General features: G+C 42.4%; 1 protein-coding gene across 7 annotated transcripts in view; it reads left to right on the forward strand.

Annotated features, from left to right (window-relative positions):
* Window positions 1–626: 626 nt before the first annotated feature.
* LOC129860506 (sodium channel protein type 8 subunit alpha-like) overlaps window positions 627–19254 on the forward strand; it is an 88202-nt gene continuing 69574 nt past the window's right edge. For 2 of the 7 annotated variants that reach the window (XM_055930937.1, XM_055930940.1), the window contains exons 1-2: window positions 627–930; window positions 8072–8404. In XM_055930937.1, the coding sequence (XP_055786912.1) occupies window positions 8129–8404 (276 nt within the window). In that variant the 5' untranslated portion in view covers window positions 627–930; window positions 8072–8128. Of the gene's footprint in view, window positions 931–1623; window positions 1772–8071; window positions 8405–19254 lie in introns of those variants that run through there. The other 5 variants (XM_055930942.1, XM_055930936.1, XM_055930939.1 and 2 more) reach the window with 5 other exon arrangements.

The raw sequence follows: 19254 nt of genomic DNA on the forward strand, positions 1-19254 counted from the left end.
CTTCAGACAACAATACACTCCCTTACAGGGCACATAGAAAGATTCCAAATGCCCTAAAGTCCATTATTTGAGTAAGGACATGTAGGCTAGATGGACTAAACTGACAGGTGGATCCAATAGGGGGTTCATTCATTGATTTCTTCATGTATTATTTCAAAGTGTAGAGGTGTCGGCATTGTGACGTTATACCACGTTTGGTCACTCTTTGATTAGTACTGCAGGCTGTGCGAGAGGTCACTTGAGTCAATAACCTACTAGGTCTGTAAAAAAAAAAAGGGATAATGTTGATACCCTTGAACAATATTATAGGTTTATCCTACCATAGCCTGCAATATAATTTCTGATTTTGCATATCCTTATTTGCAACGAATTTTAGGGCCTATTTCAAGTTTCTCATGTAATCATTTTAGTAAAACATTCCTGTAGATCTATGCCAACAACTCATTACTTTGCCCACCATGTACAGTAAGTAGTAAGCCGCGTATCATCCATCAGAAAGAAATCTTACAAGACTGTAAAAAGTGGTCCACACCATGTTCAGCTGATGGTGGCTTTGCTCATTGGCTTCATGGCTTTGCTCATTCAGTTGCTGTGCCTATGCTGAACGTCTTATAGGCTCGTCTTTTTAACGATTTCACATCTCGTGGAGGTATTTGAGCAAATGTTACATAACAATTTACCTGTTTATCATAGGCCTATTTTTAAGCGAAGATGAATGGTGGTGGTGGTCACTGATTTCTTCAGTGAAAGGCACTTGGCGACACTCCCTTACATTTCTGCTGAGAGTCATCAATTATGCAGCCAGGGTAGCTGCAAGTACTGAGAGGGAAGATAGCAGCAACAATATGGCGACAACCGCAGTTTCTCCCGAATCTTTTCGACATCTGCAGTCCAACAACGCCTTTCTGGGTTCCTTGTAACGCTTATAAAGTAGGTGAATTCTTTGCTTTTTCTGAAACGTTTGCATGTTTTGACGAATCGGTTGGTTATAGTCTGTCAATAACCTTATAAAAATGTCGCAGAGCCGCTCTCTGACCAGCATTTTTTGTTGTTGCTTGAATAGGCTGCCTGCCAGAGCCTAAACCAGATTCCCGTTATATTTCAGCTTAATCGATATATTGCTAATTTCCTTCACAGAGCTAACCATAATATTGTTCAGACAAATAGGACAAATGATCAGGTGACGATGTCCCCGATTTTGACTGCTTAAAAAACTAAACGATGAAATTATTTTAAAAAATCTAAATGTATCATTATCAAACGAAAATGAATGATTTCGAGTTTAAATGTGTATTTATTTTCGTGATAGTTATGACACGCAGCAAATATGGGCCAATGTATGGTGATGAGAACAAGTAGCCTAATGTGATAGCCTAATTCACTCCTCCACCATGCATTTAAAAAAAATCATCCATCTATTCTAGCCTATTCTAACATGTAGAGGGGTGTTGGTACCAGAGCCTTTAAAACGGTGCCGCTATCCTTCACACCTCTTTTTCACCCACCTTTCATCTAAAAAAATATAATCAAAGCAAGAATCTTATTACCATTGTAATTTCGTTGCATACACATACCCTGGTATCGAGCTGGTGGTCGACATAGCTTTACGGGTGTGGTAGCCTACATACTGTATCTCCTTCCTTCAAGGAGCCTATTTTAGGACTAGGCAGCGTGTTAAACGCTCAGAATATCCTAGAAACACTGAATTATTGGAGAAAATGATGGAGAACAAGTTTTTTTTTCCTGAGTCTATGATGTTGATGGCGACAAGGTAGGACTATGTGTTCGAGATGGGACTTTTTTGCTCCGTGGAAAAACCTGAGCATAACATAGAAACCACCCACTGCAGCATTTCGCCGCGTTTCCCAGGCTCTGATGGGCCGCACTTTTGGGTAGGCTGCTGCTAAACGTGTGCATCGCAATATCTGTGCACGATGCTTATCATGCCTCATTATGTAAAGTCTACAAACCGACTTTTGGAATACGGTTGGCAACGATAGAATGATCGATATTAATGTTTATACATCAGAACAAACACACCGTTCAGCAATAGCTCGCCTATTGCGCCTGTGAAAAATGAGATTAGATAACAACGATACAGTGGCCTAGTGTGCATGTCTTTGCCAGGGAGATTGGTGTCATTGAGTTTATAATATAGTAAACAATAGTATAAGCTGAAATTGACAGGGCCATTGACTACCAGGAATATGGCAGGTGGTGCAACAACCCACTGAGACCTGCCTGCTTCTTTACAGAATATAGATTGCCATCATACCATGACGCCGAATGTGTAGCCTAGGGTATGTTTGGATAATGAAAGGGCTGGTCATTATGTAAGGGCATTTAGGTAGCCTAAGGACATTTGGCCACCGGTTTACCTGTGAGACACGGTCGTTACCGGGAAAAGCTGCATGGTGCTCTGTGTCTGAAATGGTTACATAAAACATGCTGGTGCACCTCTACTGGATGAAACAAAATGACTGAAAAACGGTTAATTTCGTATGTCCCATTGGGTCCAAGTAAGAATAGAATGAGGGATGGTTGCTATCACATTATGCTGATGCATAGCCTTATTTTACACCAGCCAGTGAGTAACATTTACGTCGGTAAGTAAACGCTGTAGCCTAAACAACCATCATGTGCATGTTGATCTTGCTTGATGAGTTAAGTGTTTGTTTTATCAACGTGACATATTTAATTATCGGATTATACCACACCTGCAGCCCATATCCCTGTTCGTAAACCATTACCCTGTAGCCAATGTCTATAGGCTCATGGCCTGCATGCATCCCAAAATCTTGTTGTCTTGTTTGTCCTGTTATCTAGATCCTTTTTGAGTGTAAAGCAATAATATAAAAAGAGTGACGAAGTTGATATCGCATTAAAACGGCTATTTTGTAACCTGATATTTCAGCCGCTTTCCTTGCTGATCTTGTGGTGCTGAAATGGACAGCGCCCGTGAGAAGCGTGAGAGGAGGGATTGGAATGCAGCTTTCCTTCTCTTATCTCCGATTTTAGACTGCAATATGAGATTTTAGCCTTTTCTACGTGTTTCATGAGCTGTAAGGTTAGTTATGTTGTCAGTCTCTGTAGTTAGTTACATTGTGTCAATGCAAACAACACAATTATACAAGCTCTACAGTGGACGAGCATTCAACATGAGAACAAGCCCTGACATTTTGTCGTTTGTTGATTTGAATCTTTCATTTGAAATCGTGAGATTTATTCAACGTTATTCATTGCAATATGTTAGCAGGAAGTTTCGATATTTACAGGTTTATAAATGATTAATGATAGGCCCATTTTGGATGTAGGCCTGGGCCTCATCCTCCTTCGACCTTCTGGGTCTGAGAGATCTGATTCAGAGGTTAGATATAAACCTATACAGTACGTGTAGGCTATAGACTGTACAATTTGTAAAATGTGTGATTTGTTCTGATATGTGTTTAACATACTTATAATCTGGACAGCATGATTTTGATATATGGACAGAAGTACCCTCCTAGAGACGCTTTGAAATGGTCTTTTGACAGATGTGATGCCCCAACATGATTCTGTACTAATGTCATGTACTGTACAGTATCCTATTATGTGAGGTATGATGTGGGAAATAGATCTACCAGCAACTGAATTGGTGCTGTTTTGATACTTTCTTAAGGAAATTCAAAGCAAAGGTATAGTTATACTGTATTGGGAACCCGTACGCAAGCTACTGTAAGACAGTGCCAATGTAAGTGAAAGTTCCGGTATTTTATTAGTGGGATTAAACTGTGTAGTGACAGTGTGTCAGAGTTTTGCTCTTCTGACTGTCTTTCATTGATTAGGCTCTCTCTGTGTGTGTGTGTGTGTGTGTGTGTGTGTGTGTGTGTCCCTGACCTCTGTCTTAGTATCTTCATCCTTCTCTCTTAAGAGTCACAAATTGCACCATATTTTCTGCACTACTTTTGACCAGATTCCTATAAGCACTGGACTACTTTTGACCAGATTCCTATAACACTAGACTACTTTTGACCAGATTCCTATAAGCACTGGACTACTTTTGACCAGATTCCTATAACACCAGACTACTTTTGACCAGATTCCTATAACACTGGACTACTTTTGACCAGATTCCTATAACACCAGACTACTTTTGACCAGATTCCTATAAGTGCTGGACTACTTTTGACCAGATTCCTATAACACTAGACTACTTTTGACCAGATTCCTATAACACTGGACTACTTTTGACCAGATTCCTATAACACTAGACTACTTTTGACCAGATTCCTATAAGCACTGCACTACTTTTGAACAGATTCCTATAACACTAGACTACTTTTGACCAGATTCCTATAACACTAGACTACTTTTGACCAGATTCCTATAACACTGGACTACTTTTGACCAGATTCCTATAACACTGGACTACTTTTGACCAGATTCCTATAACACTGGACTACTTTTGACCAGATTCCTATAACACCAGACTACTTTTGACCAGATTCCTATAAGTGCTGGACTACTTTTGACCAGATTCCTATAAGTGCTGGACTACTTTTGACCAGATTCCTATAACACTAGACTACTTTTGACCAGATTCCTATAACACTAGACTACTTTTGACCAGATTCCTATAAGCACTGGACTACTTTTGACCAGATTCCTATAACACTGGACTACTTTTGACCAGCTTCCTATAAGTGCTGGACTACTTTTGACCAGATTCCTATAAGTGCTGGACTACTTTTGACCAGATTCCTATAAGTGCTGGACTACTTTTGACCAGATTCCTATAACACTGGACTACTTTTGACCAGATTCCTATAAGTGCTGGACTACTTTTGACCAGATTCCTATAACACTGGACTACTTTTGACCAGATTCCTATAAGTGCTGGACTACTTTTGACCAGATTCCTATAACACTAGACTACTTTTGACCAGATTCCTATAACGCTGGACTACTTTTGACCAGATTCCTATAACACTGGACTACTTTTGACCAGATTCCTATAAGTGCTGGACTACTTTTGACCAGATTCCTATAACACTGGACTACTTTTGACCAGATTCCTATAACACTGGACTACTTTTGACCAGATTCCTATTACACTGGACTACTTTTGACCAGATTCCTATAACACTAGACTACTTTTGACCAGATTCCTATAAGCACTGGACTACTTTTGACCAGATTCCTATAACACTAGACTACTTTTGACCAGATTCCTATAACACTGGACTACTTTTGACCAGATTCCTATAAGTGCTGGACTACTTTTGACCAGATTCCTATAACACTGGACTACTTTTGACCAGATTCCTATAACGCTGGACTACTTTTGACCAGATTCCTATAACACTGGACTACTTTTGACCAGATTCCTATAACACTGGACTACTTTTGACCAGATTCCTATAACACTGGACTACTTTTGACCAGATTCCTATAACGCTGGACTACTTTTGACCAGATTCCTATAACACTGGACTACTTTTGACCAGATTCCTATAACACTGGACTACTTTTGACCAGATTCCTATAACACTGGACTACTTTTGACCAGATTCCTATAACACTAGACTACTTTTGACCAGATTCCTATAACACTAGACTACTTTTGACCAGATTCCTATAACACTGGACTACTTTGGGCACTAGTCAAAAGTAGGGCACTATGTAAAGGGAATAGGGTGAAATTTTGGCTGCAGGCAAAGCTACAAATACAATATAGCCCTAAAAGCATGATGTCATCCCATGATCATGTAGCATCTCATGTAGCCCTCTCATGTTGCATCTCATGTAGCATCTCATGTAGCCATCTCATGTAGCCATCTCATGTAGCCATCTCATGTAGCCATCTCATGTAGCCATCTCATGTAGCCATCTCATGTAGCATCTTTAGCTCTGTCAAGTAAGTGTCTATATTGTCAAACTAGGAAACATGACCCTATGAATGCACTTATGAGGCATTTTTGTAAAACATTTTTTACCTTTAATCAAACCGGGAAAGACCCAAAAGGTAAGAAACCTCTTTTACGAGGGGGAGCCTATGAATGATAGGCTATGCATTGTGCTGCTGTTGTAAAACAGATTCTGTTGTACTATAGTGTGTCTGTGTATTCTCTGAATCAGCAGGAAATACAGGTCAGTGGAAGGTGTTTCCTTACAGTTACACATCCCATTAGTCTGTTGTGGTCTGCTGGGTCTGTTGCCAGATGGGTCTCTTATTTCCTGTATTGGCACAGAGATTCATGACATGACACATTTCTATACTACTACTATACTACTATACTATTACCATAATATTATTGCGTTTCCTACATTGTGCCAAGCATCGTCCGCATGGGTTGTGACAGTGAGAAACTTGCCATCATACAATGAAATGGCAAGCATTCTAATTCTATGCTTGCCATATGTAGACAATATTAGTGTTTTATACTGGGTTGGTAGTCAGGATGAAGCTCCTCCTCCAAGATGCTACCCACCAAATCCTTTCATCATCATCATAATATTCTGTGAATATTCATAATTCTTTCAGTAAGTTGACACATCTCTGATTTCAACACGCCTGAATCAACCACACCTTTTAAAATGATGCAATCAGTATCTTCAATTGATAATGAGCACAAATAATATATCAGTCTGAGTAAAACGCTATTGAGTAGTTTCTCCCCCAAAATACTTATCTTTTAATAAATATATATTTTAATAAAACACAGGGTGTCACCTACATCACTTACTGGCTTCCTCACAAATGGCACCCTGCTTCCTGTATAGTGGACAACTTTTGACCAGGGTCCATAGGGCTATGTAAACTATATAGTGACTAGGGTGCCATTTGAGATGCAACCAATGATCAAACCTACTTGTCATATGAATGCCAGCAGCATACCACCCTGCATACCACTGCTGGCTTGCTTCTGAAGCTAAGCAGGGTTGGTCCTGGTCAGTCCCTGGATGGGAGACCAGATGCTGCTGGAAGTGGTGTTGGAGGGCCAGTAGGAGGCACTCTTTCCTCTGGTCTAAAAAATATCCCAATGCCCCAGGGCAGTGATTGGGGACACTGCCCTGTGTAGGGTGCCGTCTTTCGGATGGGACGTTAAACAGGTGTCCTGACTCTCTGAGGTCATTAAAGATCCCATGGCACTTATCGTAAGAGTAGGGGTGTTAACCCCGGTGTCCTGGCTAAATTCCCAATCTGACCCTCAAACCATCATGGGCACCTAATAATCCCCAGTTTACAATTGGCTCATTCATCCCCCTCCTCTCCCCTGTAACTATTCCCCAGGTCTTTGCTGCAAATGAGAACGTGTTCTCAGTCAACTTACCTGGTAAAATAACGGTTAAATAAATAAATAAATAAATAAAATATCTATCATAGATGAAAGCCATTGACTCATATTTGTTCCGTCTTTCTACATCTGTAGTGTGTTTCGAAAATAGCAGCATCATTATTTGATGTTTTCGTTGGTATTTTTAGTTTGATGATCTCACATTATCTCTCATTCAGTGTTAGTGTCTGGGGGCCCGTACCAAATGGTACCCTATTCCCTACATAGTGCAATACTTTGGACTAGGACCCATAGAACTCTGGTCAAACGTAGTGCACTATATAGGTAATAGGGACACATTTGGGACACACACTCTGTTTTCTTCTTCTGTCAAGACTAGACTGTACTGGTCCATTTCTGTGACGGCTCTGCTGTGACAGAACTAGAAAGACCTTCTCTTGCTCTGAGGCTCTTCCTTACTGTAGACAAACAGGGAGAGAGTATCTGCATCCAAAATGGCACTCTATCCCCTACATAGTGCACTACTTTGGACCAGGGACCATGGTGCATGCACAAACAGAGTTACACTGAGTAATAATAATGATAATACTTCCAGTTCATACAGATACATCTTGCTGTTATGATAATGCATGTATGACATTTACAAAAAATATACAAAATTATTCAAACCATTTAATATTTTATGCCTTTTATTTTCAAGAAAAGCACATCCAAAACTCAAGGGCCTCAAGTACTCTCTTGGCTCAATTGTTCTTCTTTCTCCTCCTCTCTACTCTCTCTCTTTGGCCCCCCAGAGCTGGTTACAGTGGATGGTACAATACTTGACGACCAAGTAGCTGCAGGATGAAAACATGGCTGCACCCCTTATGGCACCACCAGGACCTGACAGCTTCAAGTATTTTACCGCGGAATCATTGGCTAACATCGAGCTCCGGATCAACGAGGAGAAGAACAAACCGCCGCCCAAGCAGGACAGCAGTCACCGCGACGACGACGATGACAATAAACCCAAGCCCAACAGCGACCTGGAGGCTGGGCGGAATCTGCCCTTCATCTATGGCGACATCCCTAGTGGAATGGTGGCGACACCACTGGAGGATTTGGACCCCTTTTACCAGGCTCAGAAAGTAAGTAAGAAATACACCTCCTCCGTATCCCCTTCTCTAGCTCTCACACACACACACACACACACACACACACACACACACACACACACACACACACACACACACACACACACACACACACACACACACACACACACACACACACACACACACACACACACACACACACATCCCTTCTTGCCCTTGCTTTTTCTCAACACCTTACATCAAAGATACAGTGCCTTCTGAAAGTATTCAGACCCTTTGACTTTTTCCACATTTTACGTTACGTTACAGCCTTATTCTAAACTTAATTAAATGGAGTTTCCTCTCATCAATCTACACACAACACCTCATAATGAACAAAAACAGGTTTTTAGAAATTTACATCAGCTGATGTCACATTACATCAGCTGATGTCACAAAGTGCTGTACAGAAACCCAGCCTAAAACCCCAAACATCAAGCAATGCAGGTGTAGAAGCACGGTGGCTAGGAAAAACTCCCTATAAAGGCCGGAACCTAGGAAGAAACCTAGAGAGGAACCAGGCTATGAGGGGTGGGCAGTCCTCTTCTGGCTGTGCTGGGTGGAGATAACAGTACATGGCCAAGATGTTCAAATGTTCATAGATGACCAGCAGGCCTAATCACAGTAGTTGTATAGAGTGCAACAGGTCAGCACCTCAGGAGTAAATGTCAGTTGGCTTTTCATAGCCGATCATTAAGAGTATCTCTTCCGCACCTGCTGTCTCTAGAGAGTTGAAAACAGCAGGTCTGGGACAAGGTAACATGTCCGGTGAACAGGTCAGGGTTCCAGAGCCGCAGGCAGAACAGTTGAAACTGGAGCAGCAGCACGACCAGGTGGACTGGGGACAGCAAGGAGTCATCAGGCCAGGTTGTCCTGGGGCATGGTCGTAGGGCTCAGGTCCTCCAAGAGAAAGAGCGAGAGAGAGCAAGAGAGAAAAAGAGAGAGAATTAGAGAGAAAAAGAGAGCGAGAGAATTAGAGAGAGCATACTTAAATTCACACAGGACACCGGATAAGACAGGAGAAATACTCCAGATATAACAGACTGACCCTATCCCCCCGACACATAAATGTTGCAGCATAAATACTGGAGGCTGAGACAGGAGGGGTCGGGAGACACTATGGCCCCGTCCGACGATACCCCTGGACAGGGCCAAACAGGCAGGATATAACCCCACCCACTTTGCCAAAGCACAGCCCCCAAACCACTAGAGGGATATCTTCAGCCACCAACTTACTATCCTGAGACATGGCAGAGTATAGCCCACGAAGATCTCCGCCACGGCACGAACCCAAGGGGGGGCGCCAACTCGGACAGGAAGATCACGTCAGTGACTCAAACAACTCAAGTGACACACCCCTCCTAGGGACAGCATGGAAGAGTGTCAGTGACTCAGCCCCCGTAATAGGGTTTGAGGCAGAGAATCCCAGTGGAGAGAGGGGAACCGGCCAGGCAGAGACAGCAAGGGCGGTTCGTTGCTCCAGTGCCTTTCCGTTCACCTTCACACTCCTGGGCCAGACTACACTCAATCATAGGACCTACTGAAGAGATGAGTTTTCAATAAAGACTTTAAGGTCGAGACCGCGTCTCTCACATGGATAGGCAGACCATTCCATAAAAATGGAGCTCAATAAGAGAAAGCCCTGCCTCCAGCTGTTTGCTTAGAAATTCTTGGGACAGTAAGGAGGCCTGCGTCTTGTGACCGTAGCGTACGTGTAGGCATGTACGGCAGGACAAAATCGGAAAGATAGGTAGGAGCAAGCCCATGTAATGCTTTGTAGGTTAGCAGTAAAACTTTGAAATCAGCTCTAGCCTTAACAGGAAGCCAGTGTCGAGAGGCTAGCACTGGAGTACAGTGGAGTACTGGAGTAATATGATCACATTTTTTGGTTTTAGTCAAGATTCTAGGAGCAGTGAGACTCGAAATTGAGCTTAGGTGCATCCTGTTTCCATTGATCATCCCTGTGGTAAATTCAATTGATTGGACATGATTTAGAACACACCTGTCTATACAAGGTCGCACAGTTGACAGTGCATGTCAGAGCAGAAACCAAGCTATGAGGTCGAAGGAATTATCTGTAGAGCACCGAGACAGGTGTCGAGGCACAGATCTGGGAAGAGTACAAAAACATTTCTACAGCATTTAGGTCCCTAAGAACACAGTGGCCTCCATCATACTTAAATGGAAGAAGTTTGGAACCACCAAGACTCTTCCTAGAGCTGGCCGCCCGGCCAAACTGAGCAATCAGGGGAGAAGGGCCTTGGTCAGGAAGGTGACCAAGAACCCGATGGTCACTCTGACAGAGCTCCAAAGTTCCTCTGTGGAGATGGGAGAACCTTCCAGAAGGACAACCATTTCTGCAGCACTCCACCAATCAGTAAATGTCTATTTCCAAGTAATTTTTTTTGCAAAAATGTCTAAACCTGTTTTTGCTTTGTCATTATGGGGTATTGTGTGTAGATTGAGGGGGGGGGGGGGGGGGGGGGGGACGACGACTATTGAATACATTTTAGAATAAGACCGTAATAGAACAAAATGTGGAAGAAGTCAAGGGGTCTGAATATTTTCCCGAAGGCACTGTAGGTTAGTGTAATAAGGGCTGTCATTCCCTAACTAAGATAGCAACATGACTCAGGTCCTGTCCTGTGTAGAATGAGTCAGCTTCTCTGCAGGTTCGGCATTGTCAATCAGTTTTAACCTTATTCAGTTGGTTTAGAGGACAGGATTCCTGTCATCGATGGCTTGGTGGTTTTGACAGTTTGATGTCAGTATAGATATTTGATGCATATTTAAGAAATTATTTTCATGTAAATGTGGTAAAGACCTCATCATCAAAATACTGACATGTTGTCCAGTTGAGATATGTAATTAAACTACATAAAGGGGTTGTTCAGTCACATGATATACTGTAGCTGACACATTTACTGTAAGTCCCACTTTGTATATATTATTATTCAATTCCCGATATCATAAACCCATGACACAAAAGATCATGGCATCGTGTAAACTGGTGGTACAGGAGTTGCTTTTTGGCTCGTGATTGGTCTGTGTACAGTAGCTATTAGGGGTGTAACGGTACACGTATTCGTATCGAACTGTCAGTCAGGAAGTTAAAGCTTGGTCACAAATGGGTCTTCCAAATGGACAATGACCCCAAGCATACTTCCAAAGTTGTGTCAAAATGGCTTAAGCACAAAAAAGTCAAGGTATTGGAGTGGTCATCACAAAGCCCTGACCTCAATCCTATAGAAAATGTGTGAGCAGAACTGAAATAGCGTGTGCGTGTAAGGAGGCATACAAACCTGACTCAGTTACACCAGCTCTGTCAGGAGGAATGGGCCAAAATTCACCCAATTTATTGTGGGAAGCTTGTATAAGCCTACCCGAAACGTTTGACCCAAGTTAAACAATTTAAAGGCAATGCTACCAAATACTAATTGAGTGTATGTAAACTTCTGACCCACTGGGAATGTGATGAAAGAAATAAAAGCTGAAATAAAAGATTATTTCTACTATTATTCTGACATTTCACATTCTTAAAATAAAGTGGTGATCCTAACTGACCTAGACAGGGAATTTTTACTAGGATTAAATGTCAGTAATTGTGAAAAACTGAGTTTAAATGTATTTGGCTAAGGTGTATGTAAACTTCCGACTTCAACTGTACCTACCTACAGGCTATGGCTTTGTTGCGTTGTATGTCTCTTGAGTAAATCTGAGCGGATTTTTTTTTTAGACTATTTTGTTAAAACAACTACAGCATATGCGGAAGTTGTAATCAAATGTATTATGTTAATTGGCGCATTTCAAACTATTTGTGAGGCGCAGCCGGGAACTATGTCTGTACGCTGGTGAGCGGTGGGGTCGATAAACCAGAATCAGAGGATTCTCCATCATCCTTTAAATCTTCAGTGTGGGAACATTTTGGCTTCCCAGTAGATTACAACGATGTTGGATAGAGAGTTGTGGATTAAACGTTAACAGTAGGTCGGCACGCTCTACGAGAATATCCTATGCAGCTGCCAACACCTCAAATATGTAGACACATTTACTCCAACATCACCACAGTATCCCGGAGCAAGATGGAAAAGCAAAGAAACAACACCACAACATTGTATCCTCTCTGCATTCAAGCTGCCCTTGGCAGCTGATTCTGATAGGGTCAAAGAAATTACAAAAGCGATAGGTAGGCTATGTTCATATCTTTTTTACAGTCTTTGGTTTATAGCCGCGGATATGCGCCCATTCTCGGTGGTTGAGAATAGCGCGTTTCAACAACTCGTGAAAGTACTCAAGACACTTTACGAACATCCCTCTTGCACCCATTTTAGTAAACAGGTAGTACCCACAAACCAAAGCATACGTTTTCAATGAATTGGCCAAAGCACCCTGCGCTTACTTAACAGTGACAGCCCATCCCATTACCCCAGAGTGGGAGATGTATCGTTCTACAGACACGCTCATGGTGCATTCGAAACCAAGTGGAAAGTGGGAATTTACCACAAATGACTGGTAAAAATCCACTTGAACGGCCCTAAAACTGGTAATTACTAGTGGGAAACTCGTCTATCATCCTGAGCACCCACTTCTCCCACATGGTAACCTCTGACGTCACCTACTAAGGAAATGGTTTCTATAACAGCATTTTTGGCAGTTAAATGCAATTATGTATAAAAAGCAATCTATGAATGTGGTTTTTGAACTCTATAATTTGTTTACAAGCATGATAGCTGTACTTATAGTTTATGGTTGACACAGCTTCTTGGGCGTTAGCCAATTGACGTCTGTCAACGAGTTCAAATCACATGAAGGTATCCAACTCGTATTTACGACTTGACAACTGGCATCTCCCACATGGTTATTAACGCAGAATCAAAGTGGCAACTTGAGAGGCCCAACATAGCAACCTGGTCACAACAGAAAATGTCGTGAACATTGTGAATGGTGAACATTGTGAATTGCATTTCATTTTCCTGCTGTACCGAAATGTGACCTCAAAACCACATTACCTACCGAATCGTGGGTTTGGGGAACCGCTACACTCCTAAAAGATACATACAGTATATGTTTTATTATTATGATGCTGTACAATGCCATGTCCCCGCTGTCCCCAAGGCATTAAAGGTTTAGTGTGCTTGAGTGCAGATGACTCTAGAATATTCTAGTTGTTGAGGTTCAGTTGCTGTTCCTGCTTGTCTCCCCCATCTCTCCTCTATGTCCACCTCTCTCTCCCTCCCTCTCCCCAATGGCTCAGAGGGCTACGGGGAAAAGGTTAATGGCAGACACTGTTCGTTGAAACACTGATGTTCCAGGTGACAGACTTTTGTAATTGTTCAAAAATGTATTCCTGTAGAAGAAATAAGGCAAAGCAAACCAGCAGACATGCATTAGCTAGCTGACAGTGTGTTTTTTGTGAAGAGTGATGTATGTTGCATTGTTTTTATTATTTTTATTTAACTAGGCAAGTCAGTTAAGAACAAATTCTTAATTTCAATGACGGCCTAGGAACAGTGGGTTAACTGCCTTGTTCAGGGGCAGAACGATAGATTTTTACCTTGTCAGCTTGGGGATTCGGTTACTAGTCCAACACTAACCACTGCCGCTCCAAGTGTAAGCGTGACCTTGAAAATGTTTTTTTGTCATCATGCATGTTGATATATACATGTTGGTTGACGTGCTGTCTACTCCCCTCCTTCGTCAGTCTTAACTATGTCGATGTAAATGTAAAATGGCTCCTGACTATTTTAGATGATAATGAATGATCAGCATTCATAAGCTAGCTAGATCAGCATTCATAAGCTAAGACCCTTCATAAATACAGGCCCTGATCCTGGATCTTTAGCCAGGGCTCTACATTTTAAAAAGTCATTGGCAGCGCTGGTGCTCCCAACATAAAAAAAAGTTAGGAGCATAAAATACACTTTAGGAGCACCAGATAAGCAGAGTTTGTAAATTGATTGAGATAAAGCATATATTGGGCCTATAAGAATTCTGGTGACTTTTAACACACATGCTGCGCCCTAAAAAGGAATAACCCTTTAAATACATTGTTTATTATAAAAAAGCTAAAACGTTAATAGAAATTCCTGTCATTGAAATTACAAAGTCATTTGTCGAATAGGTTTCTACTATTTTCCTATTGAGATGCATTACATTGAAAATGTAACACTGTCTCTATAAGAACATCAATGTTGTGAGTGACAACATGCAAGAGATCAGTCATTCATTCTTTAATTACTATGAGTGGGGTAACATCTCACAGCAAGAACGGACAAATCTGGTGCAGTCATTGATCTCCTGATGAAGCTATTCCTTTTCCTTTCTTTCTGTGCTCCCAAATGATCGGATACACTGGTAAAGTTACCATGTTATTAGCTTGATAACTGAATAAGATGTAAACAATTGGTTAGCCTGCAAGTAGTTTTAGAAACTGTCCGCGACTTGGTTTATGAATGTAAAAATCGCCTATGCGTGACAGTAACAAAAAACATAGCGCCGGTAATATGGGTCATATATTATGAACAGTTTGGGCTGGAAACCATCCGTTTTCTCTCTACTAATTAGGGCTGGGCATTTCCAGGGACATCATGATACAAATTGTTATCTTCATTCTTATGTGCCAATATGATATGTATTGCAATTCTCACGATTCTATACGTATTGCGATACGATACTGCCATTTTATTATGATTCGATGTTCCAAACAAATTGCTCACTAAATCTGCAGCAGAAGGACAATAGAGAGACACGAGAAAACGCGTGTTGATTAATCATGGTAACAAAAGTGCTGACAACATGATGGCTCACCATTTAAAAAGAAGATTATGACGAAGGAGAAATACCAGCATTTTGGCGCAGGTACAGCCGACTAGCGCTAGCTAACGCCAACTACCTGGCAAAACGTTTGTTAATTTTTTTTTTTTAGAAAATCGTTCTCCCAAATAAATATTCTAGGTCTTACAGCTAAATCTTTTTGGCGCGTATGCGACCAAAATGGTCACACTTTAGAGCCCTATCTATAGCTAACCTCTATGGAAGTTATTGTCTTGGATGATGTAGAATTATGTTAAATTATATTATAAAGAGCCCGCGTGCTCTAGTATATGTGTGTGTTTCACTTACCTCCCTCTCTCTATGTAGTACATGCTGACAGTTATGTAACAAACAAGTTCAGTGCACAAGAAAGAAATGATGTTCTCCTGATGAAATGTGAAAAACAGACACAGGGCCAGTAGAGGGAAGGGGAGCCAGTTTATAATCCACCCCCAGCCACTCTGTTCTTGCCTCTCTCACATGAATGCAGGGAGGAACGAGATCTATGTTTTTCATCTGTCTTAGGCTGTCTGAAACGCCACATTTTCCCTACAAAGTGCACTACTTTTGACCAGATCCCTATGGGCCCTGGTCAAACGTAGTGTAATGTATACGGGATAGGGTGCTATTTTAGACATAACCTCTGTTTTACAACCACTCTCCCTCCCAGCCTTTTATCAACACCCCTCTCAGCTTTCAGCTAACAGGGGAATCTGATTATGGCCAGCATCAAGTCTTGTGCTAATGCCAAAGGGAACAGATCCTCCTTGGCTAAGATTATAGCATCCCTGTACAGCCATAATGTGAAACCAGTTACTGCTTGAAGGCGCAAAAGCTATTGAAAGGGAAGTCACCCTCCTTAGGCTAAGATTCTTCCAGCTCTGTAGCCTATCTACAGTTTCTCAGCTGGAGAGTCGGTTATGGCTCGCGAGAATACTACAGCCATGATGGGAGAACACCATGTTATTGCTAGTAGTCATGAGAGACCATGTTATTGCTTTGGGGAATAATAAGCAAATGAAGGGAACACATCAACAGCCTGTGTATGGAGGATGGATGGACGGATGTGAGGAGAATATAATGTGGAGAAAGCTGCGAGGATGGGAGGTTGCTTCTGCTTCCCTATTGGTCTGTCTCCCCTCCCCTGACACAGTACTGGCTCTGTTAGAGTGTGTCAAGACTGAGACTGGGAGAGAGCGGGAAGGGCCGGCCAACGAACAGTCTGGCTGGCTGATGGTTGATGATGCAGCACTCTACCTCAGCCTCAGTCTGCTGTGTGGGGGGCTGGGGCTGGGCTATACTGGGACGCTGTTCTGACTATCTGAGAATACTGATGCGTGTGTCCCATTCCCAAATGGCACCCTATTCCCTTTATAGTGCACTTCTTTTCCTAGGGTACATATAGGGAATAGGATGCCATTTGGGGCGTAGCTGGGAATCTTCATTCACATCCTCTGTGTCTAGGTCAGTTTGTCAGAACACCAGGTCAGCCAACCTGGATGCGGGCTGGGTTGTGTTGGGCCGGGGCTAGGGCTGGCCCATGCTATACTGTCCTGGGTTGAGTTGGGGATGGGCCAGGCTGTGCTAGCTAGATTGTGTTTAGCCTCAATTTCCAAGCTTCCTCACGTCTGTTCTCAACAGCCGAGTGATGAACGAGACTATGCAGTGTGGTAATGCGAGACTAGCTTGTGGCGGGTGTGGAATGTTGTCACAACCAGACCAGTTTAATGGGAGGGAGGCTGGAAAGGAAGGCGAGGGGGGGGTGGACAGGGGCGAAATGGAAGCCGTGTGCAAGGATGCGTGAAAGAGCGGCATCACTCTCTCTTAGATGCAGCCAAGCCCATGTTATTGAAATGTATTTCGCTGTGAGGAACCTTTGAGGTACACTTAGGCTCAATCCCAATAACTCTCCCTTTAGCCCTCCCCCTCATGTTTTTGTGTCCCTCAAAAAACCGAGCAACTAGTGGTAGGGAGAGCTAAATAACTCTCTGGAATAGGACATCGCTACAATACTCCCTGGCGAACAGCAGAGGCGGCTAGGATGCAGTGCATCTCCTCCTCATGGACTACACCAGATTTGCCAGTTCTTGCTGTGAGATTTTACCCCGGTCTTCCACCAAGGCACCTGTAAGTTCCCGGACATTTCTGGGGGGAATGGCCCTAGCCCTCACCCTCCGATCCAACAGGTCCCAGACATGCTCAATGGGGTTGAGATCCGGGCTCTTCGCTGGCCACGGCAGAACACTGACATTCCTGTCTTGCAGGAAATCACGCACAGAATGAGTAGTGTGGCTGGTGGCATTGTCATGCTGGAGGGTCATGTCAGGAATAGCCTGCAGGAAGGGTACCACATGAGGGAGGAGGATGTCTTCCCTGTAACGAACAGCGTTGAGATTGCCTGCAATGACAATAAGCTCAGTCCGATGGTGCTGTGACACACAGCTCCAGACCATGACGGCCCCTCCACCTCCAAATCGATCACGCTCCAGAGTACAGGCCTCGGTGTAACGCTCATTCCTTTGACGATAAACGCGAATCCGACCATCACTCATGGTAAGACAAAATCGCGACTCGTCAGTGAAGAGCAATTTTTGTCAGTCCTGTCTGGTCCAGCAACGATGGGTTTGTGCCCATAGGCGACGTTGTTGAGGTTGATGTCTGGTGAGGACCTGCATTACAACAGGCCTACAGGCCTTCAGTCCAGCCTCTCTCAGCCTATTGCGGACAGTCTGGGCACTGATGGAGGGATTATTCGTTCCTGGTGTAACTCGGGCAGTTGTTGTTGCCATCCTGTACCTGTCCCGCAGGTGTGATGTTCGGTTGTACCGATCCTGTGCAGGTGTTGTTACACGTGGTCTGCCACTGTGAGGACGATCAGCTGTCCACCCCGTCTCCTTGTAGCGCTGTCTTAGGCGTCTCACAGTACAGACATTGCAATTTATTGCCCTGGCCACATCTGCAGTCCTCATGCCTCCTTGCAGCATGCCTAAGGCACGTTCATGCAGATGAGCAGGGACCCTGGGCATCTTTCTTTTTGTGTTTTTCAGAGTCAGTAGAAAGGCCTCTTTAGTGTCCTAAGTTTTCATAACTGTGACCTTGATTGCCTACTGTCTGTAAGCTGTTAGTGTCTTAACGACCGTTCCACAGGTGCATGTTTATTAATTTTGTATGGTTCATTGAACAAGCATGGGAAACAGTTACAATGAAGATCTGTGAAGTTATTTGGATTTTTAAGAATTATCTTTGAAAGACAGGGTCCTGAAGTTGCTGAGTTCATTTATACCAAACATTTTAGGGTCCATACACATATTGGCTACATTGCTATGCATCCATAGGCATACAGGTATTTTTATCCTCCACTACACAATAAGAAAAAATAGTTAGCTAGTTGGCATTACTTCAGCTGCATTGCTTGACAGATATCTTCAATCTCTAATGTTAACGATAGAAAGTCTGACTTTTTTATGAACAGCAAGGCAAGCTTACAAAATTGTTTTATTCAATTTGCAGTAACATTAAAAGCTTTAGCTACATTCTTTACATCCACTGGGTTTCCCAAGATGGTTTGCTGGTTTGCTCAGGAGTACCTAAAAAATGAATTACAATTCATACAAATGTCAAACACCCATATAGCAAACTAAATGTATAAGTAGCTGGCTAATGTTAGCTAGCAAGATAGCTTGTAAAATAATGATTTTCGTAAATTAACTTCAAGACAAAAAAATATGCTTAATTGTTTGTCTACTTTAACTAATATATTCCTTTTAACTGTCATTTTTTCATGATTCCTCATGAAGTTATAATTATTTACAATCATCTATTTTCTGTGACAAATGTCTTTTTTTTTATAGATGAATAGATTTATTTAAACTATTTTCATTATGCCTTATTCATTGTGATAATGTGTGAGTAACCCTTTAAGAGCGTCCCGCGAATCCATGGTAGAATTTTATTTATTTATAGCTCAGGTAAAATAGGTCATTCATTTTGAACAGTTTGAGCTAGAGACAAGTGGTTTTCTGCATTGTAAA

Source organism: Salvelinus fontinalis, chromosome 8 (assembly GCF_029448725.1).
Source record: "Salvelinus fontinalis isolate EN_2023a chromosome 8, ASM2944872v1, whole genome shotgun sequence".
NCBI classification, from domain to species: Eukaryota; Metazoa; Chordata; class Actinopteri; order Salmoniformes; family Salmonidae; genus Salvelinus; species Salvelinus fontinalis.